At 34.7% G+C, this 15110-nt stretch overlaps 1 protein-coding gene across 1 annotated transcript in view; it reads left to right on the top strand.

Moving 5' to 3' along the window:
- RYR2 (ryanodine receptor 2) overlaps positions 1-15110 on the top strand; it is a gene marked incomplete at both ends in the record, with an annotated part of 341640 nt that overhangs the window by 131405 nt on the left and 195125 nt on the right. Inside the window, 3 exons of the mRNA XM_079550429.1 lie at positions 4989-5063; positions 5708-5786; positions 6926-7038. Of these exons, the coding sequence (XP_079406555.1) occupies positions 4989-5063; positions 5708-5786; positions 6926-7038 (267 nt within the window). The remainder of the gene's footprint in view (positions 1-4988; positions 5064-5707; positions 5787-6925; positions 7039-15110) is intronic.

The raw sequence follows: 15110 nt of genomic DNA, 5'->3' as shown, positions 1-15110 counted from the left end.
CATAATCATTATAAATGATTAGCTTTTCCCCTCATTCAAACTTATCAGGCTGATGCTTAAAAATAGGTTTGCAGTACCTTTATTTAAAATTCCAAGTTGATATGTTTTAAGTCATTGTACTGTTACTACATGTTGCAATTTTAAGCTGCTGTTAGCATTTTAAGTATGTGACAAGTATAAATTGAATGCAGAATTATTTTCCGGAGTTATCTTTGGAAACAAAAAGTTAATTTAAGCTTTTCTTCAGGATGTTGCTCTATTTTAATGAAATGTAAATACCTGCTGCTTTAAAGGACAATGTTTTACTGCTATGTACGTATGTTATATTTAAGACTTTTAACTTTGTCTTGCTATATCTGCCTTGGAAGATATTGGAAGGTATTTGTGGAGAAAAATGGTGATCACGTTACTTCCTTTACTGTACAGCTACTCTCAGTTGTAATAAAATTTCAGTGCCATGAAAATGGTTTTATAGTACTTTTAGAAACCTATTCAGAGCAATACCTGAATGGCCCTAAGCTTCATCTAGACCATTTGGACCATTTGGTCTAACATCTCCTTTGGCTAGGTTTAGGGCAGAGGAAATAATAGGCTAAGAAACTGGTTGAATTTTACCACTATTATTAACTATATGGATAGGTTTTCTTTTTTTTTTTTTTTTTTTTTTTTTTAATAAGGATTTACTACCAATGTCTTGTAGTTTATTGTTCAATTGATTTTTAGTCTTTTTAACTTTTTTTTTTCTTGTTAACTCTATCAAAACTATAGTTGCTTACAATCTGGTTTTTGTAATGCCATTTCCCTACAGCATATACAGCTAATTCCATTCTGTTCTTACAGGTTCATTATGAAAGATCTTCCAGGCAATAAAAGTTATTACACAATTCTTAAAAATACTGTTTTACCTTGTTTGATTTTTCTGCAGAGTGTGCTTAAGTTCTTATTCTGTAATGACACATTCAGTGCTAGTAGTTCAAATTGCTTTCCTGGTTGACTAGAATTGTCTGGAACACCGTGTATTGATGCAAGTGGAGTTCTCAGGAATTATAGTTCTGAATAGTGCAAATGTTACAAAAGATTTGTCTGTGCATGCACAAAGCACTGGAATTACTTTCCTGTTTGAAGGAATGTGATTTCTCATTTTTGTCTTTTGTTGGTATGTCCCTGAAGGTGATTTTTTGTGTTTTTTTTTTTTTAATTGTTATTTTTTACATCTTTGGGGACTGCATAGACCTGTGAAGAAAGAATCATTAGCATTGGTTTGTAGTATCATACTCTCTGACGTAATAAATCTTTTCTTTAGTAGAAATTAAGCTGTTCTCTTGAAAAGAACAAAAAAGTAATGTCCTTTTGACTAAAAATCTCTTTGACATTAGACATAGGTATTCACTTTTTGTAATTACAGAAAGTTCTCAGTACAAGTGAGAACTTGCCAGAAGCAAAAGTGGCTCCAAAATCTGAATAATTTCCTGCAGCTTTGCATGCATGGACCCATGTGTAGCAATGCAACAGTAGGTACAGTGGTGCAATTGTAACTGTGAGAACTAACTTCGCTGAAATGCCTATTTTTAATTTGCCAGGTGAGAATATCTATACATATGACTGTGTACAAAACCGTTATGCTCTAATTATCAAATTATTGGAGGATAAAATTCCAAAAAGTGCATTCATATGATTGATATTTCTGAGTGGCGTAGATTGTAAAATGTCAGTGGATTCAGCCCTTGATCCCAAATGTATTTTTCTACATCCTGCTTTTATTCAGGGAATGTCCAACTTAGAAATGACTCTGAGTGTTATGAATTAAAAGCATAACGCAAATCCAAGTCATGGTAGATAATGTGGAATATTTACTTGTAGTAGTATGTGCAGGATAACTTTGGAGTTGTTTAATAGACATGAAAGTCATCCATGGTTGCAGGTGAAAATCATTTTAATGAATGTCTGAAATACTTGAAAACTTTTTATGTAAAGAAAACTTGTAGAATAAAATATTGTTCTAAATATCATTTATTTGCTTCCAGCAAGTCTTATTTTCAATGTGTTCTGAAATTTCAAATTTTGAATGCTACTAGAAATTTTCTAAAACTTTGGTGCACTTCATAGGGTTATAGAATATCTAAAGTTGAAAGGGGCCAAAAGGGATAATTGATTCCAACTTTTGGCTTCAGAAAGGACTACCTAAAACTTAAACCATTTGCTTTGTTATGGAATGTTGCATCTTTGCCATAGAAGTCCAATAATTAAATTGTATTTTGGTTTTCAATTTAGTTTCATTTGTTTAATTAAATTCTATTTTATGTTTACAGTTTACAAAGTTATAGAATAATCAGTTCTCTACAACATTATAGGTAGAAATGGATTCTTTTGAAAATTGAAGACACTCTCAATTGACAATTATGGCCCAATAACTACTTACTACAGACTTTCTGGCATAAAAATGAGTGCTAAATATTAAGTAGATACAAAATGAGCTTTTAAGATAGAAAATTGACTGTAACCTTGTAATCTTCAAAATGAAAGACATTTTCATAGTCCCAGTTTGCTCTTACATTCTGTCCTGTATTTTTCTGTTTCAATTTTTCATTCTCCTGTCTATGTGGCTTGATTATAATTGCCTCTCAGAAATTTGATGTGGAAGATACTGCAACTCTTTGTTTTCTGGCTAAGAAATAGGAACAGCAAGCTCCTTAGTATTTTTTAATTGGTTAAATAATTTTTTTTAGGTAACTTTTTTCAAGAGAACTAAAATAATATTTAAAAACAAACAAAAAAACCCCAAACACTCCCCCTATTAACTGGCATTTTTTGAGCCAGTCTTTCTTCTGATTGTGTAGAAAGGGAGTGTTTAGCAAAACAGTTGTTAACAGGTATATCGGTATGCCCCAAATAAGGCCAAGTTAACACAGCTGTGATATTTTCTATATTCTTCTCGGATTTTGTACAACTGGCAGCAAAATCTATATATATTTTGTAAAATTTATGCCTAGTAGCGTAGAACAATTTAGACAGAAATGTTAATGAAATTTCAGGATATTGTCCATATTAGTGATTTTATTGGTTGGATTGCTATGCTTGCTGTTGGTAAAGCATCTGGGTAAATCTGAAGACAGTAATTTCAGAGTGGTTTTTCTCTATTTTCTCATGTGGATATGTAGCAGATTCTCAGCTTTCTTCTTTGGCATTATGTTCCTGACATTATCAAATGTCTCTGTCCTTCCTTGTAGAAAAAGCAGCAGTAGTAATGGTGGTTCAGAGCTAAATCTTCATGTCTCACTGTCAAGACTGTGTCCATGACAAAGACTGTGACTTATATTTCTTCTTAATAAAAATCATGCCAGTCGCTCTTTTGGAGAGATTGCTGGAAGTGTCTCCTTGCATTTTAACTGACATTGCAGTTTGTTCAAACTCAAAGTATACTTTGTGTCCATCAAGATACTCTCTTCTCATTAAAGATAAAAAGCCATAAATTATTGGCAACTGCTTTCTTTTTCTTTTTTTTTTTTTTTTTTAAACTACTAGGTTTTTCACAACCCATATATATAGATCAATAAATAACCAAATAACTCAAAGATCAAGAAATATTATGTTAATGGATAAAAGTTAAGGAAAGATAATGAGTAAACGAAGAAAAGAAATCATGGGTTGTCAGCAGAGCCCTTCAGTGAGATTGATCTTCAGCACTGAAATGAAGATGGCATAGAGATTGCATAGTATGTCTCTCTCCAATTCATTCTGTAATGCATTTGATGCTTCATTCAAACACCAGGTTAGCCTGCTATGGTACAAGAAAGGGTATAAATACTTCATGAAATGAGCTAAATTAGGTGTTTTATGTGAAAGAATATTCCTTGCAACTAGAAATAGTTATCTCTGGTTGAAGAGCATGATGTGCATAATGTTGTGTGTAGTGATCAGATAAATGTGGATTTAAGCTCTTAAGTGTGTTGTCAGCCAGTTTCTACTCCTGATTGGTGTCAGTCAGATGTATCTCAGGTTAAGGAATTTGTTGATCTTCAGCAAAAGCTGGAAGGTTGCTTGTGCTTTAATGAGATTATTTGTTCTTTTGAGTGTTTAACCTGATTGTAGATAAATAGAAACTGTAATAAATGCATTGGGGGCGGGGGGGGAGGGGTGTGTGAAGAAAAGCAAAAAAACAAAGTAGTTTCTTGAGATAACTTTTATTACCATAATTTATTTCAGAAAAGATTTATACTGCGCTTTTCAAGTGGAACATTTCTTTAGATGTAATTTCTGAATTTTCTGAACTCCTCAAATTCTCTTGAGTTGTCTTGGATGTCTTTTAGCAGTTTTCTGGCCTAGCAGATAAAGAATTCTATCTAATAGTATTTAAATGCTGAATCAAAATGTTGAAGCAACCTTGAAAATGTGGTTGATAAATAATTAGTATTTTCTAGTGAAGCCAGGGGCAATACACAAGAAGCTCCCTCCCTTGGGAGATCTCTTCTATATAAAAATTAGGAAATAATGAGAGATTTAAGGATATACAACAGTGTAGAGGGTAGTACAATGTACAACAGAGCTGCAGTTCTCTGGGGAGCCTTCTACTTTCAGCCCAGGCAAGAAGGATTCAAGTTTTATTCAATATGTTTTATACCTGACTTGTGCCTGGGCACCAAATACAGCATTTTCCATCGTTAGTAAGTTGAGGAACTCTAAGTGGAAAAAGTCAAGAGCTTTTAGATATGCTTATCCAGATTCTACCCAGGATCTGTCCCAAGAACTTCATATGTTCTGACTAGAGCTCACTATATTCATAGGCAATTAAAACTAAAGTGAGAACATTTAAAAAGCTACATTGTTGACCTAAGATTTAAGAAGGATTTTTTTCAAGAAATATACTTCTCTGTGACAAGAGCGAATATAAATTGTCCAGAGATTGATTTTTTTTTTTTAAAAATATTTTTATTTATTTTGCAAAAGGCCCAACTTATTTCCAACATATAAGTGTATTATTTCTTTTTCAGTCTGCACAAGGTGGTGGTCATCGAACGCTTCTCTATGGACATGCAATCCTGCTGCGCCATTCCTACAGTGGTATGGTATGTAACAGAATTTGATAGTAGTAGTGATTTGTTTGCTGTATGAAAGCAATGTTTGACTGTACCTAGACTGGTGCCATTTATTCAAATTGGGAGCACTATTCACCTCAAAGAGGCTTTTTACCCTTGCAGATATGAAGTCTGGTTTCATACTGTTGAGTTCTCTGCTCATCATTTATGCTAAATTGATAGTTTTCCATTGCTTTGCCCTTGGATGTTACATACTGCATAAGCTGCAGCTGAATCAGAAGCTAGCTGACAGTCTATTGGAAATAGAGTGGGAAAAGAAATTCCTTCATGCATGTATTTTGCCTTACTTTTTAGTTCCCTGAAGAATTATACAGGTTCAGAACTGCTTATATATGGACGAGTCTTCATGGAACTGAACTCTGGCGTAACCAGCTCTTATTTCCACTCTTGGTATTCCTATCTCAGTGGAAAGATAACTTGGGTAAAGTCTGAGAGCTTATTTTAGAACATATACTTTGATCAAGTCTCCTTGAGAGCCTTTCAGATTTGCAAGCATGTATTTATGTTCTTGACAATAACTAGCTGGGATAATTTAAAAATCTGCTAACACAACAGCAATTCTTATCAGACACAAGTGCAGGCACAACGAATGATGTGTGCTTTTTTTCTGTTAGTATCTGTGCTGCCTCTCAACATCTCGATCTTCAATGGATAAGCTGGCATTTGATGTAGGATTGCAAGAGGACACCACAGGTAAACGATAGTTTTTTAAACTATATAATGAGAAATACTTTCAATCTAAAAATAAGAATAGAGACCTATACAAACATATAGAGAACATAAAAATTAAGACTATTTTAAGAACTAAAGAAGCAGAAGTTAATATTCTTGTCTTTAACACATTCAATATCTACATTTTCTAGTAGATTTTGTAACTTATTTTCTATGAAATAGAAGCATGTCCATTGATATTTAAGTTTGAATTTATAACAGAGAATATAAATAAAGGAAAATTTTCAAGTTTCTGTTACTGTAGGAGCCTTCTGCTGAGTTTTTTTTTGTTTTGAACTTGAGTTATTTTTAGTGAAGATTCTATTAATGTTTAAGAACTTTCAGCTTTATTTCAGAAACTTTTCAGATTTATTTGCATTTTTGAGAGCAGTAGAGCTGCTTATGCTGCCATCATTTTGGTGGAGATTAGAAATTAGAAATTAAGAAGTTTGCTCACTTTTTAAAGCATTGCTGTTGCTAAGATTAATAACAATAAAAACAATTAAGTGACTCCAAAGTGAAATAGCTTCTTCTAAGAAGTGCACTTTTCTTGCAAGAAGTGTATCTGAAGACAAGGTTTATCATGAAAACAAAATTTGTGACTTCAAAATATTCTAGGGAATTACCAAGCGTCAGTAAAAATGGACGAGCATAATTAACTTTGGACTTTTATTTTAAACATTTAGATGTTTTTTTTTTTTGTGCATGTTGTTTTCCTTTTTTTTTTTTTCTTCTCCTCATAGTTGTCATAATTCTTGCTGAAATATCTTCGAAATATTTTTCCCAGAACATGGGACACCAAGAAAGTGACAGGGAAATTCTTAAGCAAGAGTAGCCTGGACTGGGTTGCAAAGAAAACACAGAGAACCTCCTTCTTGCCCAACTCCGCAGTGTCTGTTCCAGAGGTCTTGTTGTATGCATGGTTGTATTTTTTACCTTTGAGTTTCAGGCAGATTGGTGGTACAGGAATGACGCTAACTATTGAAAACACATGGATATTTGTTTTATACAGCTGAAAACTGGGTCAAAACGTTTGGTCTGAGGTAATTGTAAATGTAATAGCAATACCCTTGCACTTTCTTCCCAATTTCTTTCTCTCTTGTTACTCAACAATGATACAGGTGAGGCATGCTGGTGGACTATTCATCCTGCTTCTAAGCAGCGATCAGAAGGAGAAAAAGTGCGTGTTGGAGATGACCTTATTTTAGTCAGTGTCTCTTCTGAAAGATACTTGGTAAGTAGTTTAAGAATCTGAATGGTGCCTTCTCTATAGAAGAACTGTTAAAAAGGTACTGCACTAAAATTTTATTTACATTTTAATATCCACAAAAATATAGTATGGTTTTTAAACTGGCTTTTGATGTTGTAAAAAAAATGCACTGAATATCTGCAGTGAAACATTAATATGTAAATTATTTGATTTGTTTTTGATTAAGTAATGGATAGAAGTTGAAATTTTTTTTTCTATTGAAGGAAAGAAGAAAACTTAAAAGAATCTTCTGAGTTACATAATTGAGATATCAATAGTCCCTATTAAAGTTCTGAAGTTCACAGCACTTTCATATGAATTAAAACTCTATACTAAATTTACAAAATGTTTGAAATGGTTTTGAAGAGGTCTGAAGAGGCTCCTAGGATTATGAATATAATGCTACTGAGATACCATAATTAAAATACTTAAATTGTTACTTGAATGAATACTTAATTAAATATAATGAAAGTATTTTAAAACTTTGAGTTTAGCTGCCTTTTATCATTGATTTTAATAACTTTCTTTCTTATCAAAGTATCTCTTTGGCACTTTAAGACAATTTACTGTTTTGTATTTTTAGGATTGTAAGCACTTGAGCTGTTCTATCTTAAAACAAAACAAAAAAACCACCAACAAAAAACAAACCAACTAGCCCCAATAACAACTATGAAAAAGATCTAAAAGTAAGAATGTCAGTCTGCTGGAAGTTTCTGTAAAAATCAGCCGCAGAGATTTGGTAAACATAGTTACAAGTGAAAAAGGAACTTTTAAGAGGGCTCATTTTTTTTAGCACTGTCAAGACGACTGTTACTGTTTACTCTGTCTGTAACATTCATATTTGTTCTATAGTCTTTACTTTGTTTTTATGTTATGAAGTATTTCATAGTTGCTATGGTATTTAGAAAAGAAGAATTTAATGAAGTGTAAAGTAATGTGTTTTTTGTCTTTTTGATAAAATTAATCATGTTCTCCCTTTTTCTGAGAAAGCATAGAAAACTGAGGATAAAATTATAATATAACTTCAACTCCTAAATAAATCATAGTAACTTACGTAGTGAGTTATCTTTGTAAGTGGAAATTGTGACAACTTTCTGTTCGTCTTTATATTTTAAAAATATTTTTAATTACTTTTAGGGTAATTATAATTAGATTCAGTGGAAAAGCAATTTACTCTGGACAAAACTAATGAGAAAGTTAATTTCTGAAAAAGTTTTATTGAAGGATACTGAATTATTTTGAAATATCTCAAATTGCTGAATTCTCTTCCTGGAGTTAAACTTTGCTCCAAATCACTTCCCTATGTAGAGATATGCCTGAATTTATACTCTCTAGCCTTTAATTAATAAACCAGCTCAGCATTATCATGTCATTAGTTAGAGTATGGGTTGTAGCTGTTACTGCTCAAGGCTGTCACATGTTCATTTACCCATAGAGACCTGATGCTGGTGATGTTTGTTGACTGCAGAGACAGGTTTTCTTCAATACAATGAATTTTCACAACTACCATGGTGTTAATATACTGCATCTTCTATGCAAAATATCAACATAGTCAAATTATTTTCACTGTAGAGAGAAACTATCTAAATCCATTTTCTTCATATTTTAATCTGTGTATTGTAGTTTTAAAAAGATGCATAGCTAAATTTTAGTGAATAATTATTAAAAAAATTTCAATTATTCAGTTTTGATTTAGTAGTAAGGAGGGACTGAGCAAAATTAAATTTGCTTTTCTGCTCACTCCCTCGTTTTTATAAATACATGTGTTTCCAAACTAAATTAAGAGCTGATGAACTATAAACCTTTGCTGTCATCAGAATATTTGTGTTTTTACTACCTACTTAGTAATTATATTAGCAGTAGACAATTCTGAAGGCTGAAGTATCCAGTTTCCAGTGAGTGAATACTTTTCATGGAAGTTGTCTCTTAAGCTATTAGGCTTAATCATTGGGCTGCAGCTTTACAGATCTCAAGTTTAGAAATTGTGAGCTCAAAGATATTGACTGAATGGCATGTCGTGGTTTCTTCCAGAGCTCACATTGTCTTCGTAGTCAGTTTTATTTTTAAATTTTGATTTCTTTTGTTTTATTATTTTCCCCAGCAACATTAGATTGCTCCAGTGCTATTTCGTAAAAATCTTGCTTAACCAGTGTAACTTTATTGGAACACCTGAAAATGAGTAACGGTCTTTTTGGCACATACTTTAGAAAAATGTAACCCCTTCCAATAAAGTCACATTTAATCTTTCCCAGAATTGTAAAGATGACACATTGGCATTAAATATATACATCAAGTTCTTATTTTCTACAATATAAAGTTGAAATATCGTAATAATGAATGGAACCTAAAAGTAGTCTCTTACGAAGTAAGCACAGTATTTTCAATTGAAGTGTGGTGGAGTTGAATAGCTCCTATTTTCTGTGACACTTAAAGGAATGTAGTGACAAATACCTTTTACATTTGCTAAGGCTGTGGATGGATGAAGTTGTTTTTATAAATCCAAGTTGACATTGAGACCAAGACCTGATTGAATCCAATTAAGGAATATATATATTTTTTTTCTGATGGTGAGGAGATCCTCAGATAGATCTTCTGATAGAGTGTGAAGTTTGGCAGGTTTCTGAGGGTAAGGTTTATATATGTTGTGTACTTAGTTGAAAGCTGAGGAAAAGTCTTATATCAAACCTTCTATGTCATAGTGTTGCTAGGAATGCAGTTGTAATATCACCATTTTATATAACAATTATTTCTCTCTGTTTCTAAGCAGTTAGCTACCTCCTGAATTAAAACAAGCTAGTAAACAATCCTGAGGGAAAGACTTGCATGTCATAACAACAGATGAATAGAATTTGTTCACAGGCTATGACAATTGCCTTTTTCAAAATGTAGCCAGAATGTAGTTTCATTTGTATAATGTAGAGTGAGCAGGAGGAATACATAATCCCAAATAGTAAAGAGCCAAGAGATGATTTGCGATCGATAGTGCTACCATTGAAATTTAAGCCAAGTTCTTTTATTTCATTTCTTGAGAAAGTGCAGGCCCAGGAACTGGTGTAATATTTCCAGCAGATTTTCCTTTCTTGGATATATTAGCATGCAATGCTGCACTGAGTTTTGCCTGTGCCTATTTGTAATTACACATCACGGTAGCTTTCAAAATTACCGATTTTGAGTAGTTTAGAAATTAAGTTAATTTTATTTTCAGTCAAATTCGTGAAATCTCTGGAAAACAATAGTTCAGGTCTTTTAAGCATTCAAGAAAAGTTCCTTAGATGTGAAATTCAAATACAAAGTGCATGATAAAAATGAAAATTAGTAGCAATAAGGTCAGTGATATTCAGGCTGAGAAGTCAGGAAAGCAGGAAACAGAATTATCTTTGAATTCACAGTGCAGAGGTTTCCAAAGGAGGCGGAAATTCCTACACTGGAGTATATGTGTAGTTGGTGACCTGACTAATGCTGATCTGCAGCTACACTATGCAAATGTGCATTATATGAAAAGGCTTTGAAGTTTATCATTCTTTAACTTAAATGATTTTATTTTAAAACATTGTAAACTAATGTCTTATTTCCTTTGAAGTGAAACTTTTTCATCAAGTATATTTCTTCAGTCAAGTGATGACACTGATTACATTGTTCTCATTCAAAAATAATATTTTCTAAATAGAAACATATTACTTGAAAGGCAGACTTGATATCAGTCATCTGTTTATGAACACTGGGGAAGCTTCCTGCATGCTGGAAAGGCACTCCTTCCTCATTCACCTGTAGGGACATATTGTTCATTTCAGCTCTTAGTTTAAATTCTTTTATCTATTATCAGAGATTTGGGACAGCTCCATCTAACAAATAAATATCTGAACCATTTATCGATGCAATGGGACTGGTTAACACAACAATGTGTGATTCCTCCCCACTTGCCCAAGTAATTTCTTTTTTTTTTTTTCCCTGATGAGTATGAAGCACAGTAGATGGACTTTGTTTTGTTATTTGTGAGAGGACAATTCCATTCAGTTTATAGTTATAAACAGGAAAATAGGGATTTTTAAACTCATTTGAATTGGCATAAGAAAACCTGAAATGAGGGGAATACAGGCAACATGAAGCTGCTTTGTTATGCTGATCACAGTGCAGTTCCCACAAAGTCTTTATACCATTTGAAATGTTACTGTGGAGGCTGGTAGATCTTCCCCATTATTAAGGCTGTCAAGCTGTTCTGCCTTATAAAATGCTACTGCCAAGTGCTGATAATCATGTGCTCAAAATGTCAAAATTCACTGAATAAAAACAGTAGCATCTATTTCTTCTTCCTATCTTTTTTTTTTCTCCAAACTAATTGCAGATTTTTTTATTTTTTGGTTCATCCAGAAGTGGTCAGAAGACACTAAGGCTTGAAGACTGGAATGAAAAATATGATTCACCTTATTAAGAAAATTCATCAAATTTTCTTGAAAGCTTTGAGCATCTCATGATTTACAACCAAAATATAAAATTAGAAAAGGTCATCTTGATATAGCACATGTGTTTTTTGATGGCTAGGAAGGAAAAAAAAAAAAAAAAAAAAAGAAAGAAAACCACCTCCCACTGCACCTAAATATAAGAAAAAAACGTTCTGAAATACTGCAGTTTCTTCTTTTAGTAGGTAAAAGTCTAGTGATTTTTTTTCCTGTTCTGCACCAGCTAGACTTCTCATCTCCTGTGTGATGAAGTGTTAAAACTCCTTCTACACTGAATAATTAAATCACCTCTACCCTGTTGAAACCAGCTGTTCCTTGTGTCAGTTGGGAAGATGTGGATGAGGTTAGACACTGTATTGACATCTGAGAATGATGCATCGTGTGCTGCCAGAGATCTGCTGCCTGTAGAGAAGTGTGGAAAACGTAACTATGAAAAAGTAGGAAGTTCAAAATCCAGGTGATCTAGTAGAGACAGGAACCTGAGTCTGAAGTGGTAAAGAGGGAAACTGAGAGGAACTTGATGACTAGTTGAAGGGATCTTAGAATCGTGGAATGCCTTATGTTGAAAGAGAATTTGAAGTCATCTGCTTCCAAGTTCCTGCTATGGTAGAGTTTCCAACCACTAGATCAGGCTGCTCAGGGCCCCATCCAACCTGGCCTTGAAAGCCTCCAATTATGGGGCATCCATAGCTTCTCTGTGCAACCTGTTGCAGTGCCTCACCACTCTGAGTAAGACAGTGGACTGGGATTTGGAATGAAGAGTGGCATGAGAGATGTTCAAAGGAGTGGTGTGGCTAAGAAATACCCATCTGCTGCACAGAGATGCAGACAGGAATGTCTGGTGCTGAGAGATGAGAAAAAAATTGAGAAGGAGGAATTGTGGTGAGTTTCTGATGCATGGGAAGAAAGAGGCTGAGCAAGAAAAATGCCCGAAGGCTAGACTGTAACTTGGTTGAGAAGCTGGTTTAGCTAGGTGAGATATACACAGTATTGGGATAGTGCTGACAGCCTACTCCTCCTGGTGATTTTCTGTTAGTTTAGGTGATATGTGCCTAAAAAGTTGTTTTAAAAGTTTATTCTCTACATCTCATTCATGTGGGTGTTAGTGTAATGCCACCTACTATAACTGTGGTGGTTTCCTTTTACTTAAAAAAAAAAAAAAAAAAAAAAAAAAAGTTGGAAAATGATATACAAAGTACAGCATAAAAATAATTTACTTACACTTTCAAAAAATTGTAGGTGTTAGAAAATGTAAAAATACCCAGGACTAATATGTGTTATGAAATCACTCAAATGTACAGTCACAGTAGCTTAGTATGGAACACTATCTCACTGCTAATAATAGAAGTTTAAAGGCTGTGTCAGTCTTTGGAAGCAGAGAAGCTATAGAACAAAAGACTTTGAAGATTAAATATCAAGCTGAGAATTGAAGTTGGAAATGAGCATTATGATGCTTAACTGATTGTTTTCCTGGAGGGTTAGATTCTCTGTCAGACTTTGCTTTGGAATTTGCTGAGCAGATAGTCTTTTATAGCAGTCTTGTTTTCAAATGGAACTGAGTCTGTTTTATCTTACAAGCTGGATTCCTGAGTCATGGCTCTGAGGTCTTGTTCTTCTGCCTGAGGTTGAGGTGCCAGAGTTTCTCAGTCACAGTGTCTATCACAGATGAGAATGAAAACTGTGCCTTAAGCATTAGGGCTGCATAGAATGTAATTCATGGTGGGAATGAACTGTTTTTGCAGTCTCAAATTGGGGTACTCTAGGTTAATGAAACTTTCTTAGTGTAAGCTATGTATATCTGCTCCTCATTGGGAAATGGTGCTATCATGCTACTCCTTTGAGGTTTTGAGAAAATGATTTCATTAGTATTTGTTTTGTTTTTGAAGTGCTGTAATTTATTGTAGCAAGAGAAATGCCTGTGAGGAAATTCATAATTCTCAAGACTTTAAAAAATTGACTATGCTGAATAAAGTGTAAGGCTACAGACTGAAGATTGAGGAGGAAACAAAAAGTTAAACACCTATTCATGAAACAAGTCACTTTATCCTGTATTCCTCATTAATTCTGTGAGACAGCACTTCCTTGGAAAAAATCGCATGGGATCATGTTATTCTGTTTCTATAGACTAATTTGATATTTCCTAACTTTTGATGCTTGTTTCTGCAAAATTAATAATATTTAGTTAATGAAAGCACTTGTCTCTAATCATAATACATGATAATAATTTGGAATGGTAGTAGCAGATGTACCTTAGTGGTCAACGACTCAATGTCTGGATGGAGATCTACAACAAGTGGTGTCTGAGAGATCTGTACTGGGACCAGTGGACTTCAGCATTTCCTCAGTGACATCACTGGTGTGATCAAGTGCATTCTCAGCAAGTTTGTGAGTGACAACAAAATGTGTGGTGTGTTCAACAAATCTGGAGGACGGGTTACCGTCCAGAGAGACCTAGACAGGCTTGAGCAGCGGGTCTGGGTGAAGACCCATGTGAGGTTCACCTAGATTGTGACAGCCCCAGCTATCAATACAAGCTGGACGATTGAGCACAACTGTAATGAAATGGTCATAGAATCATGGGGGTACGGGTGGATGGCAAGTTGGCCATGAGCCAACAATGTGCCCTTGCAACCCAGAAAACCAACTGTATTCTGGACTGAATCAAAAGAGGCATGGTCAGCTGGTTGAGAGAGGTCATCATTCAGGCTGGACATTAGGAAGTATTACTTTTCAGAAAGGGTGCTCAGGCACTGGAATGGACTGCCCAGGGAGGTGGTGGAGTCACCGACCCTGGGGGTGTTCAAGGAAAGACTGGATGTTGTGTTGAGGGACATGGTTTAGTGGGAGCTATTGGTAATACGTGAACGGTTGGACTGGATTATCTTTTAGGTCTTTTCCAACCTTGGTGATTCTATGATTCTATGATCATGTCCCTGTGCTGTGCATTGGTGTGACCTCACATGGAGTACTGCATCTGGGTGTGAAGTCCTCAGTACAGGAGAGATGTGGACCTGTTGGATAGTATCCAGATAGGGGCCTCAAAAATGATCCAAGAGGCGGAACACCTCTTCTCTAGGACAGGCTGAGAGAGCTGAGGGAAATCAACATTTTACATGAGTAGATACTGATAGGACAAGGAGGAATGGTTTGAAACTAAAGAAGGGAGACTTAGATGTTAGGAGAAAGTATTTTGCTGAGAGAGTGGTGAGGTGCTGGAACAGGTTGCCCAGAAAGGTTGTGGATGCACCATCCCTCGAGGTGTTTAAAGCCAGGTTGGATGGGGCCCTGGACAATTTGATCTAGTACTTGATCTAATGGCTTGGAATCTAATGGGTTGGGATCTAATGGGTTGGAACTTGGTGATCTTTGGGATCTAATGGGTTGGAACTTGGTGATCTTTGGGATCCTTTCAAACCCATGGCAGTCTATCGTTCTGTGAGTCTATTGTTTTAGTGGTTACAGCTCATAAGGTGAGCTAATATAAAGAAGGAAAATGCAGATGCCCCTATCTGTTTTCTCTGGAGTCTTTCTGCTTTCCTGCCATGCATCTGAATTTGCCTGCTGTCAGTCATGTGTTATTGCATTAGAGAATATGTGGTG

This window comes from Tetrao urogallus (genome assembly GCF_951394365.1).
Source record: "Tetrao urogallus genome assembly, chromosome: 2".
Lineage (NCBI taxonomy): Eukaryota > Metazoa > Chordata > Aves > Galliformes > Phasianidae > Tetrao > Tetrao urogallus.
Note: the sequence above shows the minus strand (reverse complement) of the source record. Positions and strands in the feature narration are given on the sequence as shown.